Here is a 16695-nt window from a genome sequence, read left to right as displayed (position 1 = left end):
CCGGTTGTGATACAGCCCGGGATCGAACCAGGGTCTGTAGTGACGCCTCTAGCACTGCGATGCAGTGCCTTAGACCACTGCGCCACTCGGGAGCCATGGCCCTTCCTGTTCTTCATTCACAATTAATGATTTGATACTTCACTTAATTTATTTAATCTGTTATATGCCCATCTAAAACTGGTTATAACTCCAGTTCTGCTTGTGATATTAAGATCAACACCGACAGTGTTAAATAAACGTATTCAGGAAACGTCAAGAATGGAGGGGTTGCATGACTTAAATGGCAGACTTTTCTTCAAAATCATGAGCAGTGAAAATGACTGCTTTAGCGGTTCTAGTGTTAAACAAAAATACATGATCTTGTTCCTGCTCAAAAACACCAGTTTACACAATCTTTAAAAAGATAAAGGATTTCAGATAATAGGCTTCCATGTGGACAAGCAGCATTAGTGGAGTTGTTTTGGGTTGGCTCTCAGGCTGTCAGAGTATCAATCACTTGTCAATTATTTGTGTGCCGTTTTCAAAACTGGCTAATAGGCTACCTTTTTAATCTCTGGATAATGTGGTCTGTCCTCCTACGTGTGGGAAGTATAGAGCCTTAAAAGGGGCATGATTGCTACATTCACTTTAGGCATATAAATCATAGATAGACATACACCCACTGATTCTTGACGAACATAACTTATAAATGCCTCATGAGCTTGCTTCAAATTTTGCACACAATAACAACCCAAAGTATAGCTATTTTTTGGGTTTTGTTTGTAAACGATGCAATTGTAAACAAACACTGTACGGCCTCAAAACATGGTTAAAACTATAATGTTGATATAATGAAAGGTCAGAACTTGCATCGATAGCTCGGCCTATGGAAATTTGAAAGTGGTTACATTTCTCCAGCCACATCCTTCAGCTAATTATCAAAACGGTGTGAATTGTTTCAACTGTATAAGCCCTGGAGCCCGACAAGCTTCTTCACTACATCATGTTCATCAGGCCAAAACAATGGACAATTTGCATTTCTTATTAGACAAGTCCAGGTAGTCCCTCCCCGTGTTCATCTGTTTGGTGCATAATGAACACAACCCTGGACCACCCTTCCTGTTCCACCATTACTAGTATGCCCTGTCCTGGTCAGTACCCACCTGAAGAAGCCCTTGCAGCCCTCGCAGGTCATGGCGTTGAAGTGGAAGCCGGTGGCCTTGTCGCCACAGACGCCGCAGATGCGCGGCATGTTGCGGTTGAACTCATCCGGCCCGACCACTGAGGTGCTCACTGCCATGGGCTCCATCACTGCAACGAGAGAGGAGAGAGAGTAGTTGGTGATCAGTGGTCTGGCGCAGGTCTTTGTCCTTCCCATGTGTAGCAGACAGGTTGCATTTCTTGCATCTAATTTTATAGGGACAGGTGTTGGGGAAATTAGCATAAGACAAAAAGAACACCCCCATGATTCTGCCTGTTATTGGCTATGTAATGAGTCAACACGAACACACCATCTGGCCCTGTCAATGAAAAAAACAACAGTGAAGTAATGCACACCAGAGGTAACACGCCTAAAGCCTTTTCAATCTCACTCTGCCTCTCATTTCCTTTGACTGCTAAAGACCCTCTGGCATTATCTGGACAGACCAGAGCAGGATAAATTATATCCTAGTAGCAGCGATTGAAATTAAGTACTGACGGGCAGTTCTCCTGTCGGACAAGTCAGGAGTATTTTTGGGTTGCCCAAAGATTATGATCACTTGCCCAAAAATTTTCTATTACTGCCTTTCACCTACACGTACAGTGCATTCAGAAAGTATTCAGACACCTTGACTTTCCACACATTTTGTTATGTTACAGCCTTATTCTAAAATGGATTACATAATTTTTCCCCCTTCAATCTGCACACAATACCCCATAATGACAAAGCAAAAACAGATTTTTTATATATTAAAAAAACTGAAATATCACATTTACATAAGTATTCAGACCCTTAACACTCAGTACTTTGTTGAAGCACCTTGGAAGCGATTACAGCCTTGAGTCTTCTTGGGTATGACTTGGCACACCTGTATTTGGGGAGTTTCTCCCATTTTTTTCTGCAGATCCTCTCAAGCTCTGTCAGATTGGATGGGGAGCATTGCTGCACAGCTATTTTCAGGACTCTCCAGAGATGTTTGATCGGGCTCTGGCTGAGCCACTCAAGGGCATTGAGACGTGTCACGAAGCCACTCCCGCGTTCTCAACCAGCTTCATGCGGTAGTCACCTGGAATGCATTTCAATTAAACAGGTGTGCCTGGTTAAAAGTTAATTTGTGGAATTTCTTTCCTTAACTTCTCTAGGATAGGGGGCAGTATTTTCACGTTTGGATGAAAAGCGTGCCCAGAGTAAACTGCCTCCTACTCATGCCCAGATGCTAATATATGCATATTATTAGATTTGGATAGAAAACACTCTGAAGTTTCTAAAACTGTTTGAATCATGTCTGACTATAACAGAACTTATTTGGCAGGCAAAACCCCGAGGACAAACCGTTCAGATTTTTTTTTGTTTTTTTGAGGTCACTCTTTTCAATGACTTTTCATTGGGAATCCAGATTTCTAAGGGACCTTCCTGCAGTTCCTATCGCTTCCACTGGATGTCAACAGTCTTTACAAATTGGTTGAGGTTTTTCCTTTGAGAAATGAAGAAGTAGCCATGTTCAGAATGAGGCTCTAGTGAAGTGTACTGTTTGTTAGAGGCGCATGACCAGAAAGCATGCTACACATTGTTTTCCTCCGGTATTGAACACAGATCATGCCGTCTTCAAATGTATCGATTATTTATGTTAAAAAATACCTAAAGTTGTATTACAAAAGTAGTTTGAAATGTTTGGACAAAGCTTACAGGTAACTTTTGAGATATTTTTTAGTCACTTTGTGGAAGTTGGAACCGGTGTTTTTCTGGATCAAACGCACCAAACAAATGGACATTTTAGATATATATCGACGGAATTAATCGAACAAGGGGACCATTTGTGATGTTTATGGGACATATTGTAGCGCCAACAGAAGAAGCCGTCAAAAGGTAAGGCATGAATTATATCTTTATTTCTGCATTTTGTGTCGCGCCGGGAGGGTTGAAATATGATGGTCTGTGTTTGTTTGCTATCCTCAGATAATAGCATTGTTTGCATTCGCCGTAAAGCATTTTTTAAATCTGACACGTTGGCTGGATTCACAACAAGTGTAGCTTTAATTTGGTATATTGAATGTGTGATTTCATGAAAGTTTAATTTTTATAGTAATTTATTTGAATTTGGCGCTCTGCATTTTCACTGGATGTTGGCCAGGTGGGACGCTACCGTCCCACATATCCCAGAGAGGTTAATGAGTTTGAGCCAATCAGTTGTGTTGTGACAAGGTAAAATGGTATACAGAAGATAGCCTTATTTTGTAAAAGACCAAGTCCATATTATGGCAAGAACAGCTCAAATAAGCAAAGAGAAATGACAGTCCATCATTACTTTAAGACGTGAAGGTCAGTCAATACGGACAATCTCAAGAACTTTGACATTTTCTTCAAGTGCAGTGGCAAAAACCATCAAGCGCTATGATGAAACTGGCTCTCATGAGGACCGCCACAGGAAAGTAAGACCCAGAGTTACCTCTGCTGCTGAGGATAAGTTCATTAGAGTTACCAGCCTCAGAAATAGCAGTCCAAATAAATGCATGGCCTTCATGGTCGAATTGCTTCAAAGACACCACTACTAAAGGACCCCAAGTGTTTCTTGCTTGGGCCAAGAAACACAAGCAATGGACATTAGACCGGTGGAAATCTGTCCTTTGGTCTGATGAGTCCACATTTGAGATTTTTGGTTCCAACCGCCATGTCTTTGTGAGATGCAGAGTAGGTGAACGGATGATCTCTGCATGTGTGGTTCCCACCGTGAAGCAGGGAGTTGGTGGTGTGATGATGTGGGGCTCTTTTGCTGGTGACACGGTCTGATTTATTTAGATTTCAAGGCACACTTAACCTCTTTGGGCGAGGGGGGGCAGTATTTTGACGTCCGGATGAAAAGCGTGCCCAAAGTAGTCTGCCTGTTACTCAGGCCCAGAAGCTAGGAAATGCATATAATTGGTAGATTTGGATAGAAAACTCTAGTTTCTAAAACTGTTAAAATTAGACTAGATGTCAGTCTTTAGAAAGAGTTTCAGGCTGGTTTTTGGGAAAATGAGCCAGAAGTTGTAGTTTTTCTAAGTTGCGCCCATTTTGGCTGTAGTGTTTCCATGCACATGAAGGAAAGCGCATTCTTTGATATTTATCTCCGGTCATGAACATACTGTTCTCCGACTTAATTTGCATCATTTATTTACGTATTAGGGTACCTAAGGTTTGATTATAAACGTTGTTTGACTTGTTTGGATAAGTTTATTGGTAACGTTTGGGATTAATTTTGCATGCAGCGCCAGCTAAACAGAGTTTTTATGGATATAAAGGACTTTATCGAACAAAAGGACCATTTGTGATGTAACTGGGACCTTTTGGAGTGCCAACAGAAGAAAATCTTCAAAGGTAAGGCATTTATGATATCACTATTTCTGACTTTCGTGTCACACCTGCCTGGTTCAAAAAAAAAAATTCATGGTTTTGTATGCGGGGCGCTGTCCTCAGATAAATGCTTTCGCCGTAAAACCTTTTTGAAATCTGACACAGCGGCTGGATTAACCTCTCTAGGGTACGTGAGACGGTAGCGTCCCACCTCTTCAACAGCCAGTGAAACTGCAGGGCGCCAAATTCAAATACAGAAATACTCATTATAAAAATTCAGAAAACAAAACAATTTTACATAGGTTTAAAGATTAACTTCTTGTGAATCCAACCACGGTGTCAGATTTTTAAAAATGCTTTACGGCGAAAGCATACCTTACGATTATTTGAGAACAGCCCAGCAGACAAATCATTGCAAACAGTAACCAGCCAAGTAGAAGACTTACACAAGTCAGAAATATAGATAAATTGAATCCCTTACCTTTGATGATCTTCATATGGTTGCACTCAGCAGACATTGATTTACTCAATAAATGTTCCTTTTGTTCGATAAAGTCTCTTTATATCCAAAAACCTTAGTTTTGTTCGCGCGTTTTCTTCTCAAACGCAGTCACAACAGGCAGACAAAAAATCCAAATTGTATCCGTAAAGTTCATAGAAACATGTCAAACGATGTTTATATTCAATCCTCAGGTTGTTTTTAGCCTAAATAATCGATAATAGTTTAACCGGACAATAACGTCGTCAATATAAAAGGTAAACATGAGAGGCACTCTCGGTCGCGCGCATGAAAAATCTCTATGACACGGCAGGGTCCACTCATTGACTGCTCTTACTCCCTCATTTTTCAGAATACAAGCCTGAAACAATTTCCAAAAGACTGTTGACATCTAGTGGAAGGCAAAGGAACTGAAATTTGAGTCTAAGTCAATGGATACTGCAATGGCATTGAATAGAAAACTACAAAACCAAAGAAAATCCTACTTCCTGAATGGATTTTTCTCAGGTTTTCGCCTGCCAAATCAGTTCTGTTATACTCACAGACACTATTTTAACAGTTTTGGAAACGTTAGTGTTTTCTATCCAAATCTACCAGTTATATGCATATCATATCTTCTGGGCCCGAGAAGCAGGCAGTTTAATTTGGGCATGCTTCTCATCCAAAATTCCGAATGCTGCCCCCTACCCTAGAGAAGTTAACAAGAAGTTAAGCTTCATTTTGATGTATTACACATGTATTTTCATGAATGTTAAATATATATATTTCTGTAGTTTGAATTTCGCGCTCTGCAATTTCACCAGATGTTGTCGAGGTGGATCGCTAGCGGAACACCTGCGCTAGAAAGGTTAACCAGCATGGCTACCACAGCATTCTGCAGCGATACACCATCCCATCTGGTTTGCACATAGTGGGACTATCATTTATTTTTCAACAGAACAATGACCCAACACACCTCCAGGCTGTGTGTATAGGCTATTTGACCAAGAAGGAGAGTGATGGAATGCTGCATCAGATGACCTGGGCTCCACAATCCCCCGACCTCAAACCAATTGAGATGGTTTTGGATGAGTTGGACTGCAGAGTGAAGGAAAAGCAGCCAACAAGAGTTCAGCATACAGTATGTGGGAACTCTTTCAAGACTGTTGTAAAAGCATTCCAGGGGAAGCCGGTTGAGAACGCCAAGAAAGTGCAAAGCTGTTATCAATTCAAATGGTGGCTACTTTGAAGAATCTCAAATATATTTTGATTTGTTTAACACTTTCTTGTCTACTACATGATTCCATGTGTTATTTTCTAGTTTATGTATTCATTATTATTCTACAATGTAGAAAATAGTTAAAATAAAAACCCTTGAATGAGTAGGTCAATCAAATGTATTTATAAAGCCCTTTTTACATCAGCCGATGTCAAAGTGCTATACAGAAACCAAGCCTAAAACCCCAAACAGCAAGCAATGCAGATGAAGAAGAACGGTGGCTAGGATTAACTGCCTAGAAAGGCCAGAACCTAGGAAGAAACCTAGAGAGGAACCAGGCAATGAGGGGTGGCCAGTCCTCTTCTGGCTGTGCCGGGTTGAGATAACAGTACATTGCCAAGATGTTCAAACGTTCATAGATGACCAGCAGGGTCAAATAATAATAATCATCACGGTGGTTGTAGAGGGTGCAACAGGTCAGCACCTCAGGAGTAAATGTCACTTGGCTTTTCATAGCCGAGCATTCAGAGTTTGAGACAGCAGGTGCGGTAGAGAGAGAGAGTTGAAAACAGCAGGTCCGGGACAAGGTAGCACGTCCGGTGAACAGGTCAGGGTTCCATAGCTGCAGGCAGAACAGTTGAAACTGGAGCAGCAGCACGACCAAGTGAACTGGGGACAGCAAGGAGTAATCAGGCCAGATAGTCCTGAGGCATGGTCCCAGTGCTCAGGTCCTCCGGGAGGGGAGGGTGAGGGACAGAGAGAATTAGAGGGAGCGTACTTAAATTCACACAGGACACAGGAGAAATACTACAGATATAACAAACTGACCCTAGCCCAACAGAAACTACTGCAGCATAAATACTGGAGGCTTAGACAGGAGGGGTCAGGAGACACTGTCCAAACTTTTGGCTGGTACTGTGTGTATATATACATTTTAGGCGATTCAATAATACCGATGTGGGGTGTTGATTGATAGACATAGCTAAATCCAAATCAGAACTACCACAGGCCATAACATTATTCATCATTGTACTAGAGAAACCAACAAGGTTTAGCCAAGACTTGAATAATTGAACAGCTGTTATCCATTTCTGCTGACAAAGGCACTGGTTGGTTGGAGCATTCAGTGTGTTCGTCCATGGTTCACGACAGGGCAAGAGGAGAAAAACAGAAAACAAGTTGTTTTTCCATTAATAGTGATGATTGCACGCTTAGCAAGAAGCTGAAAACAATGTATACAGACAAGGGAGCCTCCATTTCTGGAAGCAAACATCAGGTTGTTGCTTGACTGGCAAAGAGTTGCATAAAGACCCATGCCTAATAAAAGGCCAGGCTGCTCCAACGCTAGAATAGTTGCACATTGCCAGTCTCACGTCATTGTGCCAATCACTGAAACATGGGCTCCTGATCACCATCACACCCCAAACAGAGACCTAAATGGAAACTAGGACTAACATTCCTAATTGTGCAGTAGTGAGCGTGCACTTTCAACATCTGTTGTATTTTTGTTTGCCTTGTAGCTTGGTCTAATTTAAATTTTGACACGGATAGAACCAGTTTTCCCATAAAACAATTCTCTTTGAACTCTCCACAACATGGGGCTAATCACTTTCTTTCTAAACATGATCCACCCACCAACAATGCTGTGCATTGAACACAAATCTCAGACCGGTCAATACCATTTAGGCATTGAGCAGATGCTAACAAGACCCAATAAATAGACAGCTTTATCAACACGTGAAGCAACAATGCATGCTGTGCAAGTTTCACTGGATGGAAGCGCCTATGTAAAACAATGGAACAAGTACACTAAAGCTACAGTATTAAGCTACAGGAGTTTCATATGATCTACCCAGGTCAGGAGATTGTGTGAAACAAGGATCCGCCACCCTTGCTTCGACTGCATCCATGTCCTCGTCTTGTCAGACACACCCCCTACACTAAAGTGCTGTGACCGTCTTGTCTTTGTGAGTTCCTGCCATTACAAATCTGATGTTCCAACACAGACATATGACAGTAAACTGCGTGCCTGGAGTCTCACTCAGAGAATGAAAAGGCTGGTTGCATGTTACGTTGCTGTGCAATAGACCTTGCTACTCAGTGCCTCAGGCATAACTAATAATCAGAATTATTCATTTTGCCACCAGTCACTACACTGAAAGTGCAGGTTGTTCCCATTGTCTGTCCCTCCAGACCTGAGAAACATCAACCAACCACAGTAGCCTCCACAGAACAGCACAGCTACAGGACATCAAACGAAAGGGAAGAAAGTGCTGACGTTATCTAACCGGACACTCACACAGAGCAAACGACCCAGAAACCATTAAGATGGTGGAGCCGTAGGAGAGGGGGCAATGTGAGCCGCGTTAAGTTACTGACCATGTGCCTGTGAGCCATCGCTAAGTCGGGAACATTCCCCTCCATTTCTTTCCACACAAAAAGGACTGATTGTTTGGTACAAACATTTGCTTGCTAGATTAAAATCGCTAACCCCTTCTAATATTATGCTTTGTATCATGTAAAGAACAAACGCCAGAGTCTGGTAATAATTTATTTAGAAAATGTTTAGCCTTCGTATTTAACTTACTGGAGCAATTAGCGTTAAGTGCCTTGTTCAAGGGTACATACATTTTTTTTATCATCTAGTCAGTTCGGAGATACAAACCAGAAACCTTTCGGTTACTGGCCGCGAACAATTCCACAGATTTAGATACAGGTTACGCGCCTTTATGTAATTGGTTTATCCCGGTTAAGGGGTGTTTCATTGTTTATCTATAACGTTAGGCTAATGTTCATGCTAATGTCTTTGTTTGCATTAAATGGCCAATGCAGCCATTTTTATATCAATATCAAATAATTTATTGGTAACAATTAAGTATCTTACTGTAATTGCTGTCCATTAAAATGGACAAAAATTGATTTTTAGCAAAAAACTCAAGTAAGAATTTTGCTATGACTGTCTGGGTGTGGTCTGAGTGGGGAGGGGAAAACTAGCTGTTATTGGCAGAGAGGTTTGGATGTCTGTTATTGGTCTATAAACCAATTTACCACCTGGTGATGTCACCAGCCAAGCCGAAACTCCTGCCCATGCAAACAGGCTTATTAGAAGGTCCTGTGTAGATTGACTGCACCGTTAACGCATTTCAATTGTTCAATCACGTCACCATTCAAGTGTGCCATCATTGTCAATGAGAATGTGCATGGTTTCTGCCAGGGTGGGGCAGGTCCTTACAGGATCCTCGGTCTCCCCATTCAGGTAACAGGCTGTTAACTACTATAGCTCTGCCATTGTGACGTTTTGCATTATTCCTTGTGTCAAGGTCATCTTGCTGTAAACCAAGTAAGTGTGTTTTTCCGGCCACCCAATAGGCCACCCAATAGAAAGTACAGGATTTCCAGAAGTTTCACAAAGACCTTTAAAAAGCTCCAGGCATACAATACTCACAGCGCCAAATAGATTTCTAAGGGGGTGACCCGGAGGGACCGTGCCAGTCAGCCAATTTGTGGTCCGACCTCATGCTTGACACTTTTCGGGCGCCATGCAACAATGTGACCCTAGCGGACGTAAAGGTAATGGCGGACTGAACGAAGTTATGTAGAGCACCTCAAGATAAAACGTAATATTCAATATCGGCAAGTTAGACTAAAATATTAGCACTACATAATCTGGTGGGTGATAACCTTCAATCTGGATAATAACACAAAACAAATCTTAAGACTAGAGACATTTATCGATAAATATTACGAAAACAAGCAACACCCAAACATGACGGAGAGTAAGACAGGGGAACCGATTTCAAAATGGAAACGTGACTCTTCTACAGACACAGACGATTTAATATTTTGACCACCGGGAATGGTAAAGGTCGAAACCGATCTGTTAAAATCAATAAATGACAAACTGGGTATACTTGAATTAGTTAGTAAGGATATAAAAAAGTTGTAAGGCAAGCCTAGAGATGAGTGATGAAAAAGCTGTGACATTGGAGAAGGAAACACAAGCTAAAAGGGACAGTCAATAAGATTGAAACCGAAATGAATGAAATTAGAAAGGAGAAAGAACACTGTTCTGAGGGAAGCCTTACTGGACATACAAACTAGATCCATGAGAGAGAATCTGGTACTTACAGGTATCCAGGAGAAAGAAGGGGAAGTTCCTGAATCTGTAGTTAGAGAGTTCCTCCTTACAGCGCTTCAGATCCCACGCGAAGTTATCGACAAAATCCAACTTGAACGTGTACACCGCTTCGGACAGAGAGGCCAAAGGTATGAACGCCCAATCGTTGCCAAATTTGCTTCATTTAAAGATAAAATAATGGTTAAAAGCCTGGGTAAAAGACTTGCTGGGACCAGAATTAGCATGAATGATCAGTTTCCGAAGGAAATTGCAGAACGGCGCAAAGTTCTGTATCCAATTTTCAAAGAAAATAGATTAAAAGCGAAATGAGTAGCTCTCGTCGTTGATAAACTATATATTGATAACCAGTTGTTCAGAGACAAAGACTACTCCATGGTTATTTTAAAAATTACAAAGTTCTCATAGATGAGGAAAATAAACAATTCTAGCCCGGTTATGGATTGTAACAATACAATAAAAAAATATAGCTTTTCTATATATCTTCACATATAACTAATTGAACACACAAGCACTAATTCACAGTGAAGATAAAAACTAAGTAAACAGGAGGCACAGTATGTGTGGATGGTGTGTGTTTATTTTTATTTGTTATGTTTGGAAAGTTGAGTGAGTAATGAAATGGTTGCATAGCCCAGAGCCAATGTATTGTTGTGAGCCAGGGTATGAGAGGGCTTTCAATGTTGTTCAGATGATGGATATACTTTTATAATGAATTATACGTCTTATTTATTTATTGTCCTATCATGGTGGAACAGTTTTAAAATAAATGATACATTTGATTTGTTATTGTCCTATCATGGGGAACTACATTTTTTAAATAAATTATATCTAATTATTTATTTATTATCCTATTTTAATGGTACGGTCCATGGCCCTATACCCTAGACACCCACATGAATGACCCAGATACTAAGGAGAAGTCCCTAACTGTTTTATGTGCCTGCTGTAAGCGGTCTGTATGCAGCCAAAATGAGGTCAGAGACCAAGAGCAGCACTGCCCCCTCAAGATTCTGAGCCTGCTTGGCAGGGTTGGTCCTGCAAAGCCAAAGCCCCCTAAAGGGAGAGCATACTACACAAGGAAATTCTCAAAGCTGCTAATGAGAACCTTGACGACCTTGTACCTAGCCGGTGGGGATTCCGGTGGGGTGCCCCCACCCAGGCAGTGGCAGTGCTGGCAACACTAGCTGCAGTAACCCATGGGGAGGGGGTAACACTCGGACATTCAGAGAGGGGGTATATTATTGTGACCCTGGTGGCACAAAATCAAAGTCGGACTGCATGGAATATTGGGAATATGGTCAATAGGGGTGACCGTATTGTGGGTGTTTCAGGAAGAAGGTGTACATTTGACCTCCATCATCTAGGATGTGACAATGGTAAATAAAATCTCTCAATTTTTGCCTATTTTTTGTGCGGTCTTGCAGGCCTTCTCATGCAGTTGCAAGTGCATTTGTAAATCAAGACCTATCTTGAGTTGGGCTCTGGGTTGGTGCAATTGTTGAGTAAGTGAGCTTATGGTTGTGTGGGGGTATGGGTTGAGTGTGTGTGGGTGTCTGTGTGTATCCCACAACTGTTGCGAAGGAGCAAAATATGTTAGGGACAATAGAGGATGATCCACAGCTATATATAATACAAATCGAGGGGAGGGCGATGGAAATGCATTTGGCAGTTAATCTACTTCAATTCGGTAAATGGCACTGTGTGCTCTTTTCAAAGGATGGATCCCAGTCGGTTATGGGTTATGGGATACAGGGGGTCAAGGGTGGTCTGCCGGGCATTTAGATGACAACCCAACTCGGGATGAGGGCTTTTAGCAGGTGGAATAGTAGGGACCAATTGGAGGTTTACTTAGTAGAAATGCAAATATCATGGTACAGCTATATAGACACTCAATCATCATGTTACTTTTTAATGGTACGTTTACAAACATATATTTTGATAAAAATAATTGAAAGTTGTGTCTCATTATGATAGGTGGTGAAATAAGTATAGCCAGTTACAATTGTAATGGCCTAGCAGATAATAAGAAAAGACAATCAGTATTTACCTGGCTAAAAGAGAAGGAATATAATATCTATTGTTTACAGGAAACCCATTCAACAGTTTTAGATGAAGTTTTGTGGAAAAAGAACTGGGGGGGGCAAAATATATTTCTCCCATGGGCAAAGAAATTCAAAAGGGGTGATGGTTTTAATTAACAATAATTTTGATCCAAATGTGCAAATTGTCCAAACAGATCCTCAAGGTAGATGGATTATTTTAAATATGTTATTGGACAATAAACAGATATGGCTTATTAACCTATACGGTCCGAATAATGATGATCCAAGCTTCTTTGAAAATATATATAAGAATTTATCAACTCTACAAGCAACACTAGACTCTATTATTATGGTGGGAGATTTTAATACGGTCTTAAACACCTCTATGGACCGGAAAGGAAATCACACTACAAACTATCACCCTCAGGCACTTAAGGAAATCATGAATGTCATGGATATATTGGAATTAGTGGATATATGGAGGCTTAAAGATCCTGACCTAGTGAGATATACATGGCCGAGGCTTAATCAAGCTAGTCGTCTTGACTACTTTCTTATACCATTCTCTCTGGCACCAAAAGTTTAAAAAGTGTTGATAGGGGACAGAATGCGGTCGGATCATCACATAATTGGCATATATATTACTCCTACAGAATTTCCACGTGGGCGAGGATATTGGAAATTTAATCAAAGCCTACTAGATGATAAATTGTTTAGAACTATGACAGAAGAATTTCTAACTGACTTTTTCAGACATAACATAGGTACAGCAGATCCCCTTATTGTATGGGACACTTTTAAATGTGCCTTTAGAGGCAATGTAATTCAGTACTCATCTATAAAACAAAAGCAATTTAGATCAAAAGAGTCCATATTAACAAAGGAAATTGAAGGACTAACAGTACAGTTAGATAGCAATAAAAACGGTACTATAGAGGCACAGAATAAGTTAGAGGAAAAACAAAAAGAAATGGAGGAACTTATTCAAGAAAGATCCAGTGTAATATATTATACAAATAAAGCGAACTGGATGGAATATGGGGAAAAATGCACCAAATTCTTTTTCAATCTTCAATATAGAAATGCTACGAAAAATGTTTTATTAAAACTTGTTACAAATGATGGAGTCACGCATGATTCACCAAATGATATTTTGAAAGAGGAAGTACTTTAAGAATATGTTTTCGTTTCAGGCTCCTCCATCTCCACTAACTGAAACTAATTGTATGGATTTTTTTCCTAATAATAATGTAAAATTAACATCTGTACAGAAAGACTCATGTGAAAGCCAAATTACAGAGGAGGAACTGCTTGATGCAATTGGGGCCTTTAAGGATGGGAAAACTCCAGGGCTGGATGGCTGACCAGTGGAAGTATACAAAACTTTTTTTGATATACTCAAAAGGACCATTATTAGCTTGTTTTAACCACTCCTATATAAATGGTAGATTATCAGACACGCAACAAGAAGGTCTGATATCATTATTACTGAAACAGGACCCAAGTGGTATATATAAAGATCCAGTCCATTTAAAAAATTGGAGACCTCTTACACTTCAGTGTTGTGATGCAAAAATCCTAGCAAAATGCTTTGCGCATAGAATTAAAAAAGTATTGTCAGATATTATTCATCCTAATCAGACAGGTTTTTTACATGGACGATACATTGGAGATAATATAAGACAAGTACTGGAAACAATAGAACACTATGAAATATCGGGGACACCAGGCCTGGTTTTCATACAGTAGTTGATTTTGAAAAGGCTTTTGTTAAAGTACAACTGGAGTTTATATATAAATGCCTAGAACATTTCAATTTTGGGGAATCTCTTATAAACCTCCCGGGTGGCGCAGTGGTCTAGGGCACTGCATCGCAGTGCTAGCTGCGCCACCAGAGTCTCTGGGTTCGCGCCCAGGCTGGGCTGGGTTCGCGCCCAGGCTCTGTCGCAGCCGGCCGCAACCGGGAGGTCCGTGGGGCGACGCACAATTGGCATAGCGTCGTCCGGGTTAGGGAGGGTTTGGCCGGTAGGGATATCCTTGTCTCAGTCTGTAAAAATGTAATAAAATGTATGCACTCTACTGTAAGTCGCTCTGGATAAGAGCGTCTGCTAAATGACTAAAATGTAAATGTAATAAAATGGGTTAAGGTTATGTATAGTAACCCTAGGTGTAAAATAGTAAATAATGGCTACATCTCAGAAAGTTTAAAACTATCTTGAGGAGTAAAACAAGGTTGTCCACTATCGGCATATCTATTTATTATTGCCATCGAAATGTTAGCTGCTAAGATTAGATCAAACAATAATATTAAGGGATTAGAAATCCGTGGCTTAAAAACGAAGGTGTCATTGTACGCTGACGATTCATGTTTTCTTTTAAAACCACAATTAGAGTCTCTCCACGGCCTCTTAGAGGATCTAGATACTTTTGCTATCCTCTCTGGATTTAAACCAAATTATGATAAATGTACCATATCACGTATTGGATCACAAAAAAATGCACATTTTACATTACCATGTAGTTTACCAATTAAATGGTCTGGCGGAGATGTGGACATACTCGGTATACAAATCCCAAAAGAAAGAAATGATCTCACTCCAATACATTTTTATAGAAAGTTAGCAAAACTAGATAAGATCTTGCTACCATGGAAAGGAAAATACCTGTCTATTTGTGGAAAAATCACCCTGATTAACGCTTTAGTTATATCACAGTTTACCTATTTGCTTATGGTTTTTCCTAAACCTAGTGACCTGCTTTTTAAATTATATAAACAAAAAATATTCACATTTATTTGGAACGGCAAGCCAGATAAAATTAAAAGGGCCTATTTATATAACGAATATGAATTCGGTGGGCAGAATTTATTAAATATTAAAGCATTAGACCTCTCACTAAAGGCAGTCATACAAAAGTTATACTAAAATCCAAACTGGTTCTCTAGTCAATTGGTACGAATGTCTCATCCTATATTCAGGAAGGGCCTTTTCCCCTTTATTCAGATTACACCTGCTCACTTTCGGTTGTTTGAAAGGGAAATAATCTCCAAAATATCTTTATTTTTTAAACAAGCTTTAGAAAGTTGGTTGCCATTTCAGTTTAATCCACCTGAAAGGACGGAACAAATAATAATATTGTGGTTAAAGTCAAATATAGTAATTGATAAAAACTGTATTTATCAAAGAAAGGTTTAAAAAATGTATAGTTTTTGTGAATATCATAAATAGGACTGGTGGAGTTATGTCACACATGCAGCTAACACAGACATATGGAAATGTCTGCTCTACCCAAAATTACAACCAATTAATTGCAGCATTACCATAAAAATGGAAGAGGCAAGTAGAAGGGGAAAAAAGGAACTTGTATGTCGACCCTATATTAAAGAACATAAATGGTTAAAGTGTGATAAATAAAAACATACACCAATTTCATTTAAAGACCAAAAAACTGACAGCTGTGCCATATAAATTGTAAAATAGTTGGGAAGAGATTTTCGATGTACCCATTCCATGGCACATGGTTTATGAATTGATACGCAAAACAACGCCGGATTCAAAACTTCGAATTTTTCAATTTAAATTACTATACAAAATTCTTGCAACTAATAGAATGTTATATACAGTGGGGCAAAAAAGTATTTACTTCTTCTTTAAGAGGCTCCTCTGTCCTCCACTCGTTACCTGTATTAATGGCACCTGTTTGAACTTGTTATCAGTATAAAAGACACCTGTCCACAACCTCAAACAGTCACACTCCAAACTCCACTATGGCCAAGACCAAAGAGCTGTCAAAGGACACCAGAAACAAAATTGTAGACCTGCACCAGGCTGGGAAGACTGAATCTGCAATAGGTAAGCAGCTTGGTTTGAAGAAATCAACTGTGGGAGCAATTATTAGGAAATGGAAGACATACAAGACCACTGATAATCTCCCTCGAACTGGGGCTCCACGCAAGATCTCACCCCGTGGGGTCAAAATGATCACAAGAACGGTGAGAAAAAATCCCAGAACCACACGGGGGGACCTAGTGAATGACCTGCAGAGAGCTGGGACCAAAGTAACAAAGCCTACCATCAGTAACACACTACGCCGCCAGGGACTCAAATCCTGCCGTGCCAGACGTGTCCCCCTGCTTAAGCCAGTACATGTCCAGGCCCGTCTGAAGTTTGCTAGAGAGCATTTGGATGATCCAGAAGAAGATTGGGAGAATGTCATATGGTCAGATGAAACCAAAATAGAACTTTTTGGTAAAAACTCAACTCGTCGTGTTTGGAGGACAAAGAATGCTGAGTTGCATCCAAAGAACAC

General features: G+C 40.3%; 1 protein-coding gene across 1 annotated transcript in view; it reads right to left on the bottom strand.

The window, feature by feature from the left end:
* LOC120061205 (vitamin D3 receptor A-like) overlaps nt 1–16695 on the bottom strand; it is an 81898-nt gene that overhangs the window by 29220 nt on the left and 35983 nt on the right. The window contains exon 2 of the mRNA XM_039010830.1: nt 1143–1290. Within this exon, the coding sequence (XP_038866758.1) occupies nt 1143–1290 (148 nt within the window). The remainder of the gene's footprint in view (nt 1–1142; nt 1291–16695) is intronic.

This window comes from Salvelinus namaycush, chromosome 16 (assembly GCF_016432855.1).
Source record: "Salvelinus namaycush isolate Seneca chromosome 16, SaNama_1.0, whole genome shotgun sequence".
Classification (NCBI taxonomy): Eukaryota; Metazoa; Chordata; class Actinopteri; order Salmoniformes; family Salmonidae; genus Salvelinus; species Salvelinus namaycush.
This window is presented reverse-complemented; position numbering and strand designations above follow the sequence as displayed.